This window comes from Mesoplodon bidens (genome assembly GCF_964165515.1).
Source record: "Mesoplodon bidens genome assembly, chromosome: 9".
Lineage (NCBI taxonomy): Eukaryota > Metazoa > Chordata > Mammalia > Artiodactyla > Ziphiidae > Mesoplodon > Mesoplodon bidens.
The window spans coordinates 58,309,537-58,331,330 of record NC_138166.1 but is presented as its reverse complement, the minus strand read 5'-3'; the positions used below and the strand labels follow the sequence as shown (position 1 = coordinate 58,331,330).

The following is a 21,794-nucleotide window of genomic DNA, read 5'->3' as shown; positions in this document are numbered from 1 at the left end:
TTTGTTTTTTCTTAACAATGCATTGTTCAGAAAATTAAAAATTAAAAAGATCAGAAAAAGTCAATTTGGTTACAAAAAAAAAAGGAAAATAATACAAGCTCTTCTGTTATGGCGTCCCTTTGGTTCCATTAGGCCTGATGAGGCACGTTCTCAAGGCCCCTCAGGAGATGAATCAAGTTTTTCAAAGGCACTGGGGTTCCATTCAGTGAATTACCCACTAAATGGCTCCCAGTTATCCTGAGAGAGATAACATCTCCTTGCAAATTCTTCATGTTCTCCCAGGGAGTGATGCACACACAGAGAAATTGTGGTTAATTGCATAAATGAGGCCGAAGTCAGCTGTATGTAAATTCAGCACTGTGGTGGCAAACACTACCTAGTATAATCAGAAGCAAGGGTGGGGAGAATGGGAGCTTCATTTTGGCATTCTCCAGTCTTTTCCCCATTTTAATAGGCAACACTGGCATTCTGTTTGCATGCTTCTTGCATTTTAATCCTCAGAATTCCTCTCTCCCCAATTCTGCGTTGTGCATTTTAGGGCCACTTGCACTGTGAGTAGTCACCAAAGCCCCATTGTAAATTATATAGAGGAAAAAGTTGGAAATCTTTTAATGGGCTTTTCAGAACTCTAAATTTCAAGGTTTGTGTTTTAATTTTAACCTTAACCTTAGCAGGCTCCTTTATCGCCTTGCTCATACCTTTCTCAATATCCCCTCTCCTTCCTCCCTCTGTGCATCACCCACCTCCATCTGCAGGGGTGGGTGGGAAATTCCCTTTTGAATTCAGTGGGTGCTCCAGACACTAGAATAAAGAGCATGAGGTAGACTGGCCCAAGATCTTTCTCACCAAAGGAAAAGAGAGTTTGGTCTCAGATCTTACCAAAGTGAAACTCCTTACTGTAAAGGCATTGTGAGCGAACTTTTCATTCCCAACGAGGAAAAGAATTAGACTTTTTCTCTGGATAACTTTGATTACACAGTAAGAAATACAGGGTCAGAAAATTCATGAAGACTTCCCCCAGGCAACCGAAAGGGGAGGTTTAAGTGAAAATCATCGTGAAGTACCCTTCGCAGCAGGGAGCTGCATCAGAGCTTTTATTCCAACAAGTTGTTGGGATCTCATTATTAAGGGAGTTTGTGGACAGTTTACAATTAAATTTGAACCACTTCCTGCATGTTGCATCAAAGCCATGGGATGCTGTGTCTTGGGCTAACATTCTTCTGCACAGAGTGTACGTGGCTCTGAGCTGGAGGGCATAAATGTCATACCTTTCAAAGGGAAGATATCTTTGCACCAAATAGTCATGTAAACAGTAAATACATGTACTTTTTTTTATTATAAAAGGTGGATCTTCAATCTTAAGCAAAATATTTGTTCCCCAAATACTTATCTAAAGTGTAAGAGGAGAAATAAATTATTAAGCCTGAAAAAAGTATAAGAACTCCATTTTTCAGTGATTTTGGGTGTTCCTTTTCCTCCTGCTGGCTAAAATGTAAGCATTCTCCACCGCCACCCCCAGTTTCTCTTCTCAACCCTTGTCCCTGCTCTCCCTCCCTGCGTGCTCTCCTGCTTTCCTCTCTGGGTGGTTGACTCCCAAGTCTAGGTTGCTTACCTGTTTGTTTATCCCCCTTGGATGTCCCACCACCATTTAAAACCCAGCATATCCAAAACTGAACTTTTATCAGCTATAACAGCACCGTCCAACAGAACTTTCTGTGATGATGGAAACATTCCATTTCCATGCTATCCAATATGGTTGCCACTAGCCACATGTGGCTATTTAGGTTTAAATTAATTAAAATTAAATAAAATCAAAAATTCAGTTCCTCAATCACACTAGCTACATTTCAAGTGCACAGTAGCCTCATAGGCTAATGGCTATTGGATTGGGCATCACAGATCTTGAGCGTTTTTGCTTATATCTTTCCCACAGCATTTTATTAGCTGTGGGTCCTTGGGCAAACTACCTGATGTCTCTGAGACTCAATTTTGTCATCTGTAAAATGGGACTGATAATAACCTCTGATGAGGTGGTTGTGAGGATTCAGTAAGGTAATAGTTAGAAGACATGTAGCTTAGTACATACTGAAAAGGCTTTTTTTTTTATATTGTAAATCCTTTTCCCTTCTCTAGTATTAACTTCCAGATATCCATCTGAAGCTTAGATGATGTAAACTCACCAGAGCCATTATGGTTCAGTTTGCACTTTGTAGGAACACCTAAAAGCACTCTGGGTTTGGGCTTCCCTGGTGGCGCAGTGGTTGAGAGTCCGCCTGCCGATACAGGGGACACGGGTTCGTGCCCCGGTCCGGGAGGATCCCACATGCCGCGGAGCGGCTGGGCCCGTGAGCCATGGCCGCTGAGCCTGCGCGTCCAGAGACTGTGCTCCGCAACGGGAGAGGCCACAGCAGTGAGAGGCCCGTGTACCAAAAAAAAAAAAAAAAAAAAAAGCACTCTGGGTTTAAGCTGTAGACCTTTGGGGTTTGGTTATTGGAAAGGTTCTGAGCGATTCTCTGCAGGCAGGTTAATACAAGAGGGCTCTGCAGGATCTAACAAGATTCTCCTAGGTTGCTGGGAAGTATTCAGTATTTTAGTTAGGACATTAGCCTTGTTTCCCAGGGCATAACGGCAGTAGAAGAATCCCCAAGAGACTAGCATGTGTAGGAATGTTTAGAGAGAACCCGTTTGCTTCGGTGAACACCAGAGGGGTGGGGGGCAGTTCGGTTTGTGAGTGTGAACCTGACGAACGACTCCCTGGGCATAAGAAATAGCCAGGGCATTGGGTGCAGAGGTGTCCAGGGCCTTCTAGGAGAGCAGAGCCTCAGTCCTTACACAGGAAGCCCTCTGCCGTGGACCAGTCCTGCACACTCACCAAGCAACAAGTTTAAAAGGGGGGTTGTGTGGTTTATATCCTGGCTGCAGTCCATTAAAGCTTTAATTACATTAATTAGGGATTTGGAATAAACAGGTTGGTCAGCCTGAAATGGAGGCCTGTGCTCTCTGTGAAGAAAAGCTTTGCTAAATAAACCAGCAGGATAAACAGGATTTGGGGGGCACATGTATTTCTGGGAACCAGCTGATGCTAAGGATTAGTGCACGCTTTTGGCATGCAAATAAAGACTGCTCATTGTAAATCCACTTGAAGGTCTGGAAACCCCTCCAAGAAACACTTCATTAGCAGTTAAATACAGAAACATTCTTGAAAATTTTAAACATGTACCCACACACATACCCTGAATTTTTTGTTTTTTCGAAATAACCTGTAAAGTCCCTGTTTGGGATGGAACATGTTGGGGAAAGGTGATTAGGGGATCTTGTAAAATACAAATTAATTTTGAAGCAGTACTGACTAGTAATTTTGTATTATTCTCTTTTCCCCTCAAATTTAAAGGACCCCAGCAGTACCATTATGATATTCAAAGCAGTGCACCATTCAACACTATAATGGGTCCCCCATAGCTGAGAGTTGGGAGCCATTGGCTCAGACCTTCCATATTAATAAACCTTTGGTGTGTCATTCAACAGTATATACTCTGGATAATAGTGCTCAGATTTTGCAGACACTATAGTTTAGCTGTGTCTATGTCAGAGGGAGACCCTGCAGTTATGCCACTAACCATTTACTCAGTTCTGAATCTTCATTAGGTATTTCCCAGGGACTATGTTGAAATTTTTTTCTCTCTCTTCTCTCTTGCCATCTCCCTTATTCTTCTGCCATTTATTTTATCCCTATATATTTTTCAAGTGATCAGATGAACACAGGATAAGAAATATGTGAAGAATAATAATCATGGCCTAAAAAGGAAAGAGGGGAGAAAGTTTAACCAAGATGCAAAATGTTGGTAACATGGCAGTTCATCACACTAACCTCTGTAGTTTTGTGTGTTTTTGAAATTATCTCTAATAAAAAATTTAAATAATCACCATCCTCAACCCCTTCATCCTCTTCACCCCCAGCATTTACTCACAGTTTATAGCTTGTCAAGTATCTTTAGCATTCACAAACTCCTTGGGTTAAGTCAAGCAGGAAGAAGACACATGGACGTTCATACCCCTTTGATTTTTTAAAAAATGATCATTCAGTCCTCAAATGTGTGTGTACTTATCTGAAGAATTCAATACCTAAACGCATTTATCAGGTGCAAACCTCCTGGAACACAGGGAACACCAAACACTTTAGTCCAGAAGCAGCTTAACTGAACTCTTGCAACAAAAAGAAAGAAAAATCACTTGGAAAAATAATCAGCTTCCAAGGCCCATGAAACTTGAGGTCTGTAAGCTTGTGATGCCCATAGGCATATACTTTGTAAAGGCACAACCCATGTATAGAGCTGACTTTGCCCCCCAAAATAGTTTCACTGCCTAAGTGGATTAATCCATTTAAGAAGAAAATGCTGGGCTTCCCTGGTGGCGCAGTGGTTGAGAGTCCGCCTGCCGATACAGGGGACACGGGTTCGTGCCCCGGTCTGGGAGGATCCCACATGCTGCGGAGCGGCTGGGCCCGTGAGCCATGGCCACTGAGCCTGCGCGTCCGGAGACTGTGCTCTGCAACGGCAGAGGCCACAACAGTGAGAGGCCCGTGTACCGCAAAAAAAAAGAAAGAAAGAAAGAAAATGCTGCTGTCTCCACCCTGTTCCCAAACAATGCTCTTCTGACTGCTACTCTGTATATAAGTGAGTCACATATACACAAAAATAAGTTTGAATGAGGAGTTGGCCCTGTAATTGTATTCATGAGTGCATGCAGTTATCTGAATGTGTGCTAAATATCCTTGCCTCTTGGGGACAGTTCTCATCTTGGACAAAGTCAACTTTCTCTCTCAGCTATTAGGTGTATTGTCTGCCATTGTTGCTCCCTGATTCTCTGAAGATGGATAATGCATGTACCAACCGAGTTAGAATATGCCTCGGGTGGGATATTAGTTGAAATATTAGTGGAAATATCAGTGGATATTGGGGGAAATGTGTAAGTCAGGCACAAACTTTCAACTTATGCGTCACCTTAATCAGTGGATAGTGGCAACCTAGGGCTGGTGAAAAGGAAAATTCTAAGGCTGAATCCATAAGCAGCACAGGGAAAAGGGCTGGGATGGAGTTGCAATGGCTCTCATGGGCTGAGTGGATTATACGTGGCACTGGAGACACTGTGCATGCCATCCCTGGCATAAACAAACCCTACCTGTGTGAGATCTCCTCTGACATTGAGAGTCCTCTTCCATCTCGCATGCTTCCTCTCCTCTTTCTCAGCCCAAAGTTTCCTTAGCCAGAGTCCTCCAGTTCACCCCATCCCCTGGTTCTAGATTCACTCCAAGTCACTTGTCTTAACTAAATGTTGACTGTCACCCAGCCCACTTGGTCAGAAGAGCCAACCTAAGTGGATTGGTCATGGCAGCAATCAGAGAAGTGCTTTTCTTTGGAAACAGAGACTTTTGACCCCAGACTTAGATTTCTGTCTCAGTCCATCTTAGGTAGACTGGACTGCATAGGTTCCCCGCACAAATGACCTCTTACATAAGAATTATCCAGTCAAATGGCTGTTACATTTTTGACATAATTCCTGGGTGAGAGTCAGGGGCCTAGGGCCAACACCCATGGAAATAACAAGAGTCTGAACAGCCTCATGACATATGTGCAGTATTATGCTGAGCCAAGTGCTCTTCATGCTTTTATCTAGCGAGATCTTGACAATAACCCCCATGAGGTAGGTGTTAGGGTTACCTCTGTTTTATAAATGAGGATCCAAAGACAAGAGAGGGTAAATAATTTGCCTAAACTTGAATACCTAAATCAGGAGTTTGCTCCCAGAAGCTAGACTTTCAACCAAGCTGTGTTCACAGCTGTTAATGATACTGGAACTAAAACTCCGGAGACCTAAATCCAATTTTTTTTTCTTTAGTTTTTAAACTTTTCCCAGCTTATGAGGAGAGTTATGCATCATCTCATTAGCAGTTTACATGGAAACCTCAAATAACTCATTTAATTTACTTCCAGAGGAGGCAAAACAAGGAAACTCAAAAGCTATTTGTAGTTTTGTACCACAAAACCTCATAAAATACAGCTTCTTTGTTTTGTTCATTGGCTTTTACATGGATGTCAAATTAGCAATGAAAACCATGTGTAAGACATAGCCATAGTTATTTCCAATTCGATGAAAGTAGAAAAGGAATGGAAGGGATGATAGAGAGTTGCCAACGGAGGGATATTCCAGTTGGCCGTCAAACCAGAGATTTGTGGGCTTCGTTTTCAGAAGTGGTTTTTATTCTTGGCATTGACGATGAAAGAGACCACGGTTTACTGTAGTCGGGCTAAAGTAAATCAAAATTAATTGCTTCACTGATAATTTACGCTGACCTGTGGCTTTAAGTAGTGATTCCTGGAACCTAAACCAGAGATTTCATTAAGGAAGATTAACTATATTATTCCTTCGTTGTGAGAAAATACCCAGTGTTTATTGGGAATATACAAAATAATGGTATTCAGGGATGGGATTTTGTTCATTACTGCAGTTACTTAGCCTCCATGCATGAATTTCATTTGAGTGCTAAAATTCCGGGAAAGAGATTATCGGTTTTAAAAGAAAGTAATTCTTAAGTACTCTTCACAGACAGCTACTAGTCTTTGAATGATGCTGTTCATAAGGGTGTTTCTGTTGGTCTGCAGTCTCCAAGTTGCCTAGGGTGTGTGGGGCCCAGGAGCAGGGTCATCCAGCACCCACCGCCCCTGTGTGTTCTTTCTCCAAGCTCTGGGAAAGGAGAGGCCCCTGGGTTTGGGTGCTCATGTATTTGGCTTCTTTCAGTTTGCAGCATATTGCAAGTGATTCCTCCTAAATTTAATAGTTCCATTTTAGTCAACATTCCCTGAAACTGAATTTTTAGCAATGGCCATGATAGAAAATAAAGTTGGATATTTTTAATAACTTGTATCTAGAGAATAATTATAAGCAACATTATTATAAACAGTATATTACAATGTACATATGATGTGATTACAAAATAATAAAATTAAATTTTATCTTGTAGCTTCTCTGCATCTCAAAAAAATTTAAGTACATTTATTCTTCCCTTGTTCTGTTGTTATCATAATCTCAGAATAAAGGACAGTCTTTCTCATGAAAGGATTATTTTATTCCAAGATTATGTCCTTTCTATATTTTATGTTACAATGGCTTTTACTTTTTACTGAGAGGCTGGTGATGGTAGATGGTAGTTAGATAAGGTGTACCACTTGGCAATAGAAATGGGCAACCGAGTGTTAGTTATTAAATAAGTTTATTTATTTATTTACTTATTTTTGGCTGAGTTGGGTCGTTGCTGCGCACGGGCTTTCTGTAGTTGTGGTGAGCGGGGGCTACTCTTCATTGCGGTGCACGGGCTTCTCATTGTGGTGGCTTCTCTTGTTGCAGAGCTCGGGCTCGGTAGTTGTGGCGCATGGGCTTAGTTGCTCCACAGCATGTGGGATCTTCCCGGCCCAGGCCTCGACCCGTGTCCCCTGCATTGGCAGGAGGATTCTTAACCACTGCGCCACCAGGGAGGTCCCTAAATAAATATTTTTTAAAGTTTTAGAATACTCAAGCTATACTATAGCTGCCCTTAAAAAAAAAAAAAAAAAGAAATATAGTTGTCCAGAGAGTAGTTAAAAGGAAGATCACCTCTTCTCTTTTTTTCTTATGTCCTTCTCTTTTCTCCTCTCCCTGTCCCCCAAAATTAAGGTGAACTCTTAATAAACTAGCTGCAATGTCTGATATGAAATTGGCTTGCCCTGGTGTTAATTTATTTTGTGCAAATTAGACTGGAACTACTCCTCAAAGTCCAGGAACTATATCCTCCTGTATATATCACATGTAAACTTAGTAAAGAAAAGGGAGGAAGAAAAAAGGTGTCTCACTAATGCAATAAATCTGTTGGTTTTGGTTTGGTACCCAAGAACAAAATCTGATTCATTGGTGGTGCTTCACAAATTATGCCCACAACCCATGTGAATATCAGATGAAAATCTCAAACACACAAACCCCTCACAAGTTAAGTGCCAAACTGATCTGATCAGATGGTGTGGGTTTTTTCCTGGTGCTTCTTTTAGTTTTATTATTTTGCATTAAATTTTTAACAGCAGCATGTTAAAAGAGGCTCGGAGTTTTGGTGACACTGCGAAAAATTTTATGAAGCTTCAAAATCCACCCCATAGGCCTCAGATTGTGAAGGCAAAAATAGCTCTGGGATGAGAAATGAAACATATGATTGTTCAAAACATTACTAGAAACTTTCTGAAATTAGTATTACTTGGGAGTCCAAATTGTCTTTTGTCTTTGAAAAGAAGAGCATTCATTAAGTTCCCTGATCACCAGGAAAGGCCCTTCTTATAATGAAGGGGCGCAGACAGGCAGTCACTCCACTTGCTGCCAGCAGGTCATGTTTCACTGGCCAGCTGTTCTAACCAAACACCCCTCAACCTCACTGTGGCTTTACATTGCTAAAATGAGAGGAGCCACCCCATGAATTTATTAGCAGATGTGTGTTCTGAAAGCCATCATTACTCTGAGACCTAGAACAGCCAGATCCTCTGACATGTGGACCACACATGATCACATGCTGAAATGTGCCATTATTCCCATAGCCTCTATTCGAATGTCTTACGGATCATTCTGCTTCCTTACTGGCTTTCCATCCATCCTTATCCTGGACTGCGCGTTGTAGTAGTTGGAGAAAAGGAAAATCCCTAAGGTACTCTCCACTGGGAAGATCGATTGTTGTCCTTGTCAGGTCAGAGATCCCACTGTCCAGAGCGATGAGTTAGCAGATTTGCGAGTGCTTAGAATTGTGGTCTATCTGCCAGCTCCTAGCAGCTTTCCTCAAAAGCTTTCTTGGCTTCACAAACTGGTTTTCACCAAAACATGGCAATGCCCAAAGGGCCATTGAAAAGGCAGATCAGCTTTTGAGCTTCAAATGAAGTAGTTGGATGTGGTACTTTGTACAGAGGTCTGGTTGTGGACCACATCTGAGCCTTGTGCGACTTTATGAATCTCCCAAGTAGAGGGCAGCCTATAACTGCATAGAAAAACATCTTCCCATCAAGTAGCTGTGCTCCTGTTGCCTGTCCTGCTAGAAAGGCCTTCTACAATTGGCTTCTTCTCAAGAAATCAAGGCAGAGAAGTAAAGAAGAGGAGGTGTGTGGGTTTATAGATGCTCCACCTCCCAGCATGTTATCCTTAAGGACAGGAACCATCTGTTTGTGTTCCAGCTACTGTAACTACCTTTTTCAAATTTGCCTATGATTGAAGCAGTAATTTAATCAATCAATGCATGCAGAATCAGTGAAAGTGGCTTGTTGCTTTCAGAATCAGCAGAACTCATGATGGCAATACTTATCCTAATACTCAGTAGTTTAGCTCAGAAGTAACCAAACTGCTGGCGTTAAGTGTCAGAATGAAAGATTTGTGAGTTAGGATTTCCAGAACAAGAGTCATTCACATGATATTTGTCAAACACCGAGTGCCAGGCCCTATTCCAAGTGCTTTACATGTATTAATTCACTTCATCTTCACAACTCTGTGAGATAGCCCTTATTATTTTCACCATTTATAGGTTAGAAAACTGAGGCACAGAGAGGTTAGGTAATGTGCCCAAGGTCACACAGCTGGAGAATATAGAGGAGAAATTAGCATCTAAACAGTCTGCCTACAAAGCCCACCTCTTAACTGCTACACTAATATTTTCAAACAGCAGGCCGTGACCTATTAGTAGGTCAAGAAATTAGTGTGGTGGTCATGACCAGGATATTTTGTTAAAATCAAATAGAATAGAAAAATATCAGAGTATATCACAGGTAGTAAGGATTGTTTCAAGAAATTTTTGTTTCAGATGTTTACATAAAAATTCTTTGTCTTTGCGCCCAGATATGTTTCACACGTCATAGTTCTTCTGATTTCAGAAAGACAATATGGTGCAAATACTGCCTATTACATAACTCTCCCTACAGGGTCCAGGGCAGCCCCCTGTAATCAAACACACTGATGTTTGTGCAGTAAAGCATATAAATATTCCCACTAAATACAATAAATAAAGTGTGTAAATAGCCTTTAAGTAGTTCACGGCAGGGTTGGTCCCCCTGTGAGTTTTGCTGTCAAACATAAGAAACTTTCCAATTTTCAGAGCTCTAGAGATTTCAGAATTGCAGATTGCGGACCTAATTATACATATGTATGTACAGGCTTTCTTATAATGGATTGAGGTCAAAAAAGTTTGGGAAACCTGGCCTGCGGGAATCATTGACTGTTGGAGCTGGGAAGGAACATAGGGGTGATATATTTCTTATACCCATAAAACCAAAACTCCTCAGTTTTAACAAGTAGAAAAACCAGGGCCAGACCGGGGGTTGGGGGGAACATTGGGATTTCCAGAGGCCACACGCTTCTTCTCCCCAAAATGAGCCTCCTGACACACAGCTCCGGCCTCTGGACTACACGGCCTCTTCAGAGTCTTATAATAACAACCAAACCACACCACACATCTCAGAGTTTGGATTCTTGTCAGGTTTTTCTGAGAGAGGCTCGAGTTTCTAGTGGTCACTTCCATCACTGGGTTCTCCAGAGTGGGCGGAAGCCAAGTGGTTTTGCCCCAGCAGGACACTTGGGCTCAGGTGTTTGGCCGGAGAGTGAGGTGCAGGGCGGGCTCTGCCCGGGCTCCAGCCAACTCTGTAAATTTCCTGAGTTTGTGGTTGAAAGTGGTCTCCATGGACCAGCAATTTGACATTTTCCCCCTGCGGTGTTATAGTCATGTTTCCATGTTTAATATGTCAGACTGAATGAACATTGTGGTCTAAGGACTTAAAAGATTTATAATGGAGTCTTGAAAATTTACTTAAGGAATATGTACTTCCCCAAGCAATAGCAAATATTACTGCAAATGACCATATTAAATTAAAGTAACTTGGGCACTGCTGATTTGTAGGAAAGTTAAAATTAATCTTATGGCAGTTTCAGTTTCAAAATGAAAACATGACTTTGCCTGACCACAGATTTGCAGGCTGGTAGTCAACAGTGAATGAACCCTCAAGTGACTATTTTTTTATTTTAAGAAATATCCAGTTCACTCTATGTGTAGAAAAGCAATACTAGAAGGAAAATACCCTGAAAAATCAACCATAGTTGTATCTGCAAACTTCAAAGGTTCTGGTAAAAACTTTTTTCATAAGCTGAGTGGTGAGTACATGGATTGTCTTTTTATTCCTCTTTAAACTGTGCTTGTAAATACATACCCTCAGTTGGGTGTGTATTACCGAATTTTTTAAAATGTTTTTAAGCACAAGTCACAAATCCATAAAAAATTTTCTATAAGTGTTCTTTAATGAGAAGTCTTACTTTTATACTTTTAAAAAGGAAATGAAGGCTTCCTTATCCATCCCTCATCCCTTCCCCGATTAGCTCCTTTAGTGAATAGGCAAGGAGCCTGGTTCAAATGCTTTCTTTCCATATTAAAAAAATAATAATAATAACTACAGGTATACTGGTAAATGTTTAACGGCTGACTGTTGGGGTGGGGAGAAAACCCTGATTTGTAATATTTGCCAATTTCCATGGTTTAAATACTCCCATCATGGCCAATTTCAAGCAACCAACATTACATTGCTGAACAGAGTTGGGAAAAAATGTGCAGTAGCATACAGCATCATATAGTATTCTACCAAACAGATATGACATTATTAATGTAAATAACCTAAATAGCATAGATAATAGTAAAATGAAAGAAAATGATAAGAACTGATAAACCTTGTGTATTGTTACCTTTATTTTTAATATGCTTGTTTTAAGTTCACATAATTTATTTTTTATTTATTTTTTAATTTTTATTTTATATTGGAATTTAGTTGATTAACAATGTTGTGTTAGTTTCAGGTGTACAGCAGAGTGATTCAGTTTTACATATACATGTATCCTTTTTCAAGTCCTTTTTCCATTTAGGTGATTACAAAGTATTGAGCAGAGTTCCCTGTGCTATACAGTAGGTCCTTGTTGGTTATTTTATTTTTTTAACTTTTTATTTTACATTGGAGTATAGCCAATTAACAGTATTGTGATAGTTTCAGGTGCACAACAAAGTGACTCAGCCATACATATACACGTATCCATTCTCCCCCAAACTCCCCTTCCATCCAGGCTGCCACATAGCATTGAGCAGAGTTCGCTGTGCTATGCAGTAGGTCCTTGTTGTTTATCCATTTTAAATATAACTGTGTACATGTGGATCCCAAACTCCCTAACTATCCCTTCCCCCCACCCTTCCCCCCTGGTAACCATAAGTTCATTCTCTAAGTCTGTGAGTCTGTTTCTGTTTTGTAAATAAGTTCATTTGTATCATTTCTTTTTAGATTCCGCCTATAAGGGATATCATATGATTGTTATCTATTTTAAATATAGCAGTGTGTACGTGTCAGTCCCAAACTCCCAATCACATAATTTTAATTTTTAATAATGGGTATGTTTAACAACTGGCCTAAATCCCTAAACATTTAATGATCAGCTCTCACAAGCCAGCAGAAGCCTGCACCAGCACACGAGTACCCAGAACAGTTGCCATTGCAAAGCAGAAAGAATTCAGGGACGTGGGCACAGCGAGTCTTCCCTGTATCACAGCCCAGTGAGGCTACAAATCCAGGGCCCCCAGGAGCCAAGGGACCCCACATAGCAGAACTGGCAGACCCTGGGAGGATGAAGGCCCCTGCTCTTCCAGTTGCCCCACTTCCAACGTGTAAACCCCCGAGGGGTTTCCTCTGCATTTCCTCAGGCCCTAAGCTTCAGCTCCTTAACCCCTTTCAACTTAACCGTGACTCTCCAGCAAACACAAGAAAGCTCAGGGCTCTTTGCTGTGCCAGTGGCAACCTGGCAGAACAGGAGCGTTCGACAGGGTCCCAACGCTGACTTCTCAGATGCCAGCTCTGCCACCAGCCAGCAAAGTGACCTTGAACAGCCCCCTTCACCTCATTTCCCAATTACTGTGAAAAATGAGGGGGTTGGACTAGGTGACCTGCCTCATCCAGGTTCCTCGCTGCTCTAAAACCCCATGTTGGCTGCGATTACTGAGGGCTTCAGAGAAGATCACCAGTCATGTCAAAATCCATTGAGAAAAACTCATCAGACCACAGAGTGGTGTGGCTTCCCAAGCCTGAACTCCCTCTCATCTGGGAATACAGGGGAAACATTTCTAATCCTGATGAAGGAACGATCTGGGCTCTGGTCCTTCAAGGATATGTCGAAGTGCAGCTGCCCTTGAAAGTGGAAAATGCTCAGAGCCAACTTAAGTCCAGTTCTTGGATGCAGTCACAGCCTTTATTTATTCTGCCTCATCAGGCTCTATATAAACTTGTCTCCCCAGGTGATTCTTTGCCATTGGGAATCCACCCATCTTTTGACAAACTGTATTGATGGAACATTGCTTGAAAACTTTAAGGTTTAAACAAGTCTCCAAAAAATAGGTAAAGTCATGGGTGATAAGTGAAAGAGGAACACTGCAACACTGCCAAGGGAGAAACTGGTGAATTTTATCCAGTGCTCCAAAGGCGTTTTTATGCCCATGCGTGTGTGTGTTGTCACCAGGAATAAATTCTGCAGCTGTGTATCTTGGTATGGCAAGCTTGCCTTGATTTATGGGTATAGCTGCAAGTTCATAACCACCAATCCAAGGGAGAAGGAGGGAGAGTGGAGGGAGAGAAGGGTTGGCAGAAGTGTTTTATGAGTTTCATGTTTAATGCTTTTAACATGGTGCCTCGTTCTTGCTTCTAGAAACCACTTAGCAGATACAAGCCAAAAATAGATGGCTGTCCATAGCCAACCAAATCCATGAGGGGGTGAAGGTGAGGGATATGTGTGTGCACATTGTCGTGGTTGTTTATAGTTGTTTTTACCTCTGAGCTGTAGGAGAGTATTTATTTTACAATAAAACCCTGAGCTGTGATACTTTTATACTTTTTAACCAGAGTAAGAGAAGACACTGCAAAGCCTGCAAAGCTCACTAGCTCGCTTGCTCGCTCTCTCTGGCAAGAGTTTCTTTCTGACACTCTCTGTGCACTCTCTGGGCTGATTCCTGGTCAGCTATTCCACATCCCATCCTACTATACATGAGGCATGAACCAGGTGCTTTCAGAGCCATAGACACGCAATGCATCCTCAAGAAACTTGGAGTAAGGTAGATGGAATATACAGATAAGACCACATTTATGAAGCTTTCTGTAATCCTAACAGCCACTTCCTACATGACAGGCACTGCTGCCTCGTTCAACCTTCACAACAGTCCTCTGAAATCAGCACTATTACTGCCTTGTCCACCAGCAGGTGACCTTCCTCCACCATGAATATTCAGACTCACAAGATGACCAGAGGCCGCCATGGGCGCTGGGTCTTTTCAGAGAGATAAAAGGCAGAGCCACAGCCTGCCAGCAGGGCCACGTCACACCTTCTGTGAAGTTCTTACTGGTACATGTGGCAGTCTATCCAGATGCAGATAGAAGATGCCCCTCGGGCAAAGGTGGGAGCTTCCCTGGAATCAAAGCTCTTATGACACTCCCTGGGCACGCTCCCCAGTTCTCTTCAAGGGACATGTTCAGGGGCAAGATCACGGTGCTCAGGAAGCCCAGAGCTCTGGCTTCCTAACAGGTGTGGACAGATGGTTTCTAGCTCCTCCCACTCCAGATGTCATTTACCAGTTGGGGGTCAGTCTTAATATAAGCAGTGTTGCCCAGTAGCATACTTGACTTACCGTCTTGGCAGGCTACCAGAGTTAACCAAAGATCGAAGTCTCTTATAGAAAGGGAAAAGAGGTATGTTAACCCTTTATCTACAATTATTAGTCCCATTTTTCAGAGAATAAAGCTGAGGCTTAGAGAGGTTCATCAACTTGCCTCGAGTCACATAGTAAGTCACACAGCCGGCATCTGAACCCTGGCCTGCCTGACTCCAAGTCCCATGCTGTTAACTAAGATGCAAGATGTAAATTTTTCATTCCACTCCATAGCATATCTGTGTTTATTTTCCTATTTAAAAAACTAACTTAGGGCTTCCCTGGTGGTGCAGTGGTTAAGAATCCGCCTGCCAATGCAGGGGACACGGGTTCGAGCCCTGGTCCAGGAAGATCCCACATGCCATGGAGCAACTAAGCCTGTGCGCCGCAACTACTGAGCCTCCAAGCCACAACTACTGAAACCCATGCTCCGCAACAAGAGAAGCCACCACAGTGACAGGACCACGCACCACAACGAAGAGTAGCCCCCGCTCACTGCAACTAGAGAAAGCCCGCACGCAGCAACAAAGACCCAACACAGCCAAAAATAAATAAATTAATTAAATAAATTTAAAAAAAAAAAAAAAACCTAACTTGAATGACCTACACTGAGAGCCTTGGTCTTCCTGGAAGAAGCAATATGTTTAGCCTGTGGTTTCACCCACTCCCTGGTGCACTGCATACCCCAGTTGAAGAAGCTCAGCACTATGCCAGTTAGCAGTTGTACTTAGAATAATAAACGAAAGCACCAGTTCCTGCTTTTCTCTATAATCCAGATTTTGAGTAGAGGTTTATGAGGAGGGAAAAAAGAAGTTTTAAGAGCAATAGAACCAACTTTACATCTGAAAATAAATGAGTACGTGGCTGCCGGGTGCAAACAATTCTGTTTTACATTGTCATTCCTTTCTTCTTTTTAAATCATCACCATCTTGTAGCACAAAACCTAAGAGCTCAAGGCAAAACTCGTAGCTTTATTACAGTTTGGTTCAACGTAGTAAAATCCAGTTTATGCATATAGATTATATTGCAAAAGCCCTTTAAGAAATGTGCCATCCATGTTCCAAGTGTAAAAGTAGACATTTTAAGACACTGTAACTCTATTGTAACATTTTTTCATTGGGTGTTTGAGCAACTCAAAGCTTTTACCAGGCATGAGAACTATCTGTTGACTTAACAAAATGCCACAGTGTAATGAAGACAAATATGAAGGAATTTTGTAGGCAGAATGTGAAATGGCTTGGGTAAAATACCATGTTTAAGTGCAATGGAATTAGTTTACGATGAATTGTATTAAAATAGTCAAAACACAGTTGGTGAGAGGGTGGGGTACGGAGGGGAGTTGAGAGGTATGGTTATGGTCTGGTTCTTCGCTTAGGCAGTGGGCACAAGTGTATGTTTTTTTCACCTAAACATTTTCATATACTCTATTCACTAGGCTTTTCATCGCAGTTTTCAAAAATGCAGTTGACATTTGCTCTTTAGGTAGGAGATACCATTTCATAGATTGTTTTGAATCTCTTATTACATGAGTTTATGAAATGCTAGATTAAACAGTGAGAACAAAGTTTGAATATAACTAACATAAGAGAAGTGTTGAAAGAATAACTTTGAAGTTTCCGAAGTGAAACTATCAAGAAAAGTCACCTTTCCCTTTATGAGTAATAAGATCACAACATAAACAGATTTTTCTCTGTGATCTTCCTCCTGGTACAGTGCTCGTACCCTCTTATTGAATCTGCTTGGGCAGGTTTGTTCAGTCATTTGATAAATGTTTGCTAAGATGGGCCTGGCAGCGTGCTAGCAACGATTATAGGGACTCGGGTCCTTTCTTTTCAGCTAATGGCTGGGGAGACAAGACCTTCAATCAGCCAAGAAAGTGTTAAAAACCCAAATAATGATAGGAGAGTCCAGAGTACAAAAAAGAATCAAAGTTTTCATGAAGCCATATATGTTCAGTGGCACAAACAATAAATACTACCAACCTACAGATGAAGGAAGTCCTCTGTAGCTGGGGGTGGAACTTTGAGAGCAGGTGTACTTTCTGAGGGTTGAGAGGACCTTCCCAGAGAGGCAGTCTTGTAACTGAAGGCACTGTAGTGAGTACAGAGTCTATGTGTATCCATTTCCTGCACAGAGGGTTTGCCCAGGGAAGAGAGGATCCTGACTTTGGGGAACTTTAAAACAAGGAGCTAGAAGATAATTTCATCATGTAGGAAAAGGGCAACTGTTGTGAGTTTTTGGAATTGGGACCTGTGAATAAGCCCCTTTCCCAAGGTGGAGTACCTGTCAAACTTGAGTTCACTGTCATAATCCTCCTGCTCAGTATATGGTCCTGGTTACTCATAAATGGTCCCTTCCACTGTTGCTGTAGATTCATGACAGACGCTGCCCGCCGAGAGCAGGAGTCCCTAAAGAAGAAGATTCAGCCGAAGCTCTCGCTGACCTTGTCCAGCTCCGTGTCTCGAGGGAATGTGTCCACGCCGCCTCGCCACAGCAGCGGAAGCCTTACTCCTCCTGTGACTCCGCCCATCACCCCCTCCTCTTCATTCCGCAGCAGCACTCCAACCGGTGAGTGGCTTGGCCCATGGGGAGTGTGTGTGTGTGTGTGGTGTGCTGGGGGCCGGGGACAGACCATGATTCAGACCCACCTCTTCTTTGACCCTTTACTGGTCCCTATAGCGTTTGCTGATTCATCCATCTATTTATTATTGAAGAAATATTTATAAATTATCATTTATAATATGCATGTGATAATGGTTTTATAGGTATGTTTTCAAGCCTTTACTGTTTGTTATGTATGAAGTGATGCAGTGTCTTGGATTTGCTTTGGTCAAGTTGAGAAGTAGATCAAACAAGATCGATTATATGTTGTTTATTGCCATGTGTTGATTGTTGTTGAAGCTGGGCGACGTATACATAGGGGTTCATCATACCATTCTCCCTATTTTTGCTTATTTAAGAAATTTTCCATGATAGAATGATTAATTTTTAAAAATTAGAGTGCCTCCTGTGTGCCAGGCCTGAGCTATAGTAGTGAGCCAAAGGAGACCCCTCCCTGTTCTTCCTGATGGACTGAGGCCTAGTGGAAGATGTTGGCATTTTAGGGGGCCAACAAGAACATTCTTTCTTGCCTTCCCCTCCCAAATGGAAGCAATTTGAAAAATAAAACAAGACTTGGAGGTGAAGATTAAAATTGACTTTATTACTGCATAAGGCTAAACTGCAGAATAGAGCTAGCTAGCATCTGTAACAACTGTCTTCCCTGATTTGAACTTATTCCCAAACATTCCTTCTAAGCTTGCCTGCCTGGGAGCAGACCAGAGTGCGCCCAGGCCCTGAGCTGAACATGCGCAGAAGCTTCTCCCAAGTAAGAGTTCCATTAAGTCAGCAGTGATAGAAGATGGTAGAAAGAGGCTGGAAAGGTCCCCTCCTCTTCTTTTTTGCATCTGAGCACAGGGAATATATTTCCCCTCACTCCCATAGGGGTATAGACAGGCATTCATCCAATAAATACACCAATAAATATATCATTGTAACCATAAACTCGCTATATGGAAGAAATCAGTGATAGGAGAGCATAAAGAGAAGGGCTTGACAGGGTCAGGAAAGACTTCCCTGAAAGGTAAGTAGGTAAAGAGGGAAAGAAGGCGCTTCCAGCCAAGCAGACAGCATTTTTCAAAGGCTCCATGATGCGGAGCCTGGCAGGTCCCAGGTACTGAAGGTCGGCCAGGTGGTGGGGTGTTTGTTAGATGAGGCCAAGGAGGTCTGCAGGGACCAGGGCACTTAGGGTGTCATCCTAAGAGCAAAAAGAAGCCACTTAGAATCACACCATCACTTCAGTAGCATTGCCCCTTGACCATGGGTGAAAATGTTTATTTTTCTCTTACAGTTTATGTACTTCCCTTTTATCCACCTCCCATCAAGGGAGGTGACCACAGTCATATTGCTCAGAGTGTGTTTCAGAATATAACTTACACAAAGTAGTAATTGGGAAAAGGGATTCCCTAATAAGTTTGGGGAAATGTTGGGTTAGACAAAGGTAAACTGGTTTCTTCAATACAGGGCTTTAATATATACATTGTTATTCTCCAAGAGGAGGGTTTAGAAAGCTTTCCAAATTTAGTCGCTTTGATTAGAGGACCTCTTTTTCTAGGGGCATCTCTGGGGGCTCATGGTTGGCAGATACCCTGTGTTCCATCAGGACTGGACATTTTGAAGACAGGATAGGTGTGCAAGGCAGACAGACTGAGTTCCTACCGAACTTCGCCCTTTACAAATCACTGATGATACCCATTACTTAGGTTTCTGTGTGAGAGTTAAATGTGATAGATATGCATGCCTTAAACACTCAGTAAATGTTCGTCTCTGTGGTCCAGAGTCTTCAACTAGTTGCTTCAGGAGCAGAATCAGAGGTCATTCTATAGAGGATGAATTGGTTTCATTTGTGTTGGGCATTTGTCTCTTTCTTTAGATAGACCACCATGTTTCTCTTACATTTTATTTCGTGAAGATTTACCTTCCAGCATCTCTGTGTAACATTTACTGTGTAGATCTAAGGAATGCCATGATAGTGTAGTATAATTCTTCAGTTCTCTTTTCTGAGTATTTCTATGAATATTTATTCATATATAATGTGAATTATGGGGCCAGTTTTATACCTGGCTGTGTTTTATACCTGACTTAATATGGATTGACTCATAGCCAACACCAGATAACCATGACCTCCCCAATTAATAATGGGAGCTTTAGAACCCCATGAAAATAAAGACATTTTGAAAGTGAGAGTTTATTATTTTTCATGTAAGAATGTTTAGAAGAAATGGAATCATTTCCTTTCCTTCAGACGTAAAGAAATCTTTCTGACACCTTGTCTATTTTAGCAATTTCCCACTGAGAGAATTAATATATGTTGTGGTAAAGATGTATCATTTTCAGTCTGTCAACATCATTGGTAAGTTATTTGCTGCTTGAAGAACCTTCCATGTAAACATCAAAAATTAGCAGGGGAAATGGTTTCTTAAACTCCTACCCTGTACCATTTTGACTGTATACATTTTTCAATGTTTGAAATGTTATTTTAACTGTAGTTAGAGAGATCAGCTTATTTTGCCTGACTAATGTGGTTTCAGTCACTTTCATTGCCAGGTTATAAGTAGTTTTCCATGTTTCTACCTTCTAAATTCACTCTTCCAAGTTTCATATTCAGGATGTGTTCCTGGTGCAGAAGTAATAGTCATCTTGCAGAAAGTTTCATTTATAAAGTATTCTTTAAAATATACTGTCTTAGTATGGTACTGGCACAAAAACAGACATATAGATCAATGGAACAGGATAGAAAGCCCAGAGATAAACCCACACACATATGGTCACCTTATCTTTGACAAAGGGGGCAAGAATATACAGTGGAGAAAAGACAGCCTTTTCAATAAGTGGTGCTGGGAAAACTGGACAGCTACATGTAAAAGAATGAAATTAGAACACTCCCTAACACCATACACAAAAATAAACTCAAAATGGATTAGAGACCTAAATGTAAGGCCAGACACTATAAAACTCTTAGAGGAAAACACAGGCAGAACACTCTATGACATAAATCACAGCAAGATCCTTTTTGACCCACCTCCTAGAGAAATGGAAATAAAAACAAAAATAAACAAATGGGACCTAATGAAACTTAAAAGCTTTTGCACAGCAAAGGAAACCATAAACAAGACTAAAAGACAACCCTCAGAATGGGAGAAAATATTTGCAAATTAAGCAATTGACAAAGGATTAACCTCCAAAATATACAAGCAGCTCATGCAGCTCAGTATCAAAAAAAAAAAAAAACAACCCAATCCAAAAATGGGCAGAAGACCTAAATAGACATTTCTCCAAAGAAGACATACAGATGGCCAACAAACACATGAAAAGGTGCTCAACATCACTAATCATTAGAGAAATGCAAATCAAAACCACAATGAGGTATTACCTCATACCAATCAGAATGGCCATCATGAAAAAATTTAGAAACAATAAATGCTGGAGAGGGTGTGGAGAAAAGGGAACCCTCCTGCACCATTGGTAGGAATATAAATTGATACAGCCACTATGGAGAACAGTATGGAGGTTCCTTAAAAAACTAAAGATAGAACTACCATAGGACCCAGCAATCTTACTACTGGGCATATACCCTGAGAAAACCATAATTCAAAAAGATACATGTAGGGCTTCCCTGGTGGCGCAGTGGTTGAGAGTCCGCCTGCTGGTGCAGGGGACACGGGTTCGTGCCCCGGTCTGGGAAGATCCCACATACCATGGAGCGGCTTGGCCCGTGAGCCGTGGCCATTGAGCCTGCGCTCCGCAACGGGAGAGGCCACAGCGGTGAGAGGCCCGCGTACCACCAAAAAAAAAAAAAAAAAAAAAAAGACACATGTACCACAATGTTCATTGAAACACTATTTACAATAGCTGGGACACGGAAGTAACCTAAATGTCCATCAACAGGTGAACGAATAAACAAGATGTGGCACATATATACAATGGAATATTACTCTGCCATAAAAAGGAACGAAATTGAGTTACTTGTAATGAGGTGGATGGACCTAGAGTCTGTCATACAGAGTAAAGTAAGTCCGAAAGAGAAAAACAAATACCGTATGCTAATGCACATACATGGAATCTAAAAAAATGGTACTGATGAACCTAGTGGCAGGGCAGGAATAAAGACGCAGACGTAGAGAACAGACTTGAGGACACAGAGTGGCAAGGGGAAGCTGGGATGAGGTGAGAGAGTAGCATTGACATATATACACTACCAAATGTAAAATAGATGGCTAGTGGGAAGCTGCTGCATAGCACAGGGAGATCAGCTCGGTGCTTTGTGACCACCTAGAGGGGTGGGATAGGGAGGGTGGGAGGGAGACTCAAGAGGGAGGAGATATGGGGATATATGTATACATATAGCTGATTCACTTTGTTGTACAGCAGAAACTGACACAACACTGTAAAGCAATTATACTCCAATAGGGACTTCCTGATGGTGCAGTGG

At 41.7% G+C, this 21,794-nt stretch overlaps 1 protein-coding gene across 3 annotated transcripts in view; it reads left to right on the top strand.

Annotated features, from left to right (window-relative positions):
* Positions 1 to 21,794, top strand: part of JAZF1 (JAZF zinc finger 1) — a 342,754-nt gene that overhangs the window by 275,067 nt on the left and 45,893 nt on the right. For all 3 annotated transcript variants that reach the window (XM_081243749.1, XM_081243748.1, XM_081243747.1), the window contains exon 3: positions 17,136 to 17,332. In XM_081243749.1, the coding sequence (XP_081099875.1) occupies positions 17,136 to 17,332 (197 nt within the window). The remainder of the gene's footprint in view (positions 1 to 17,135; positions 17,333 to 21,794) is intronic.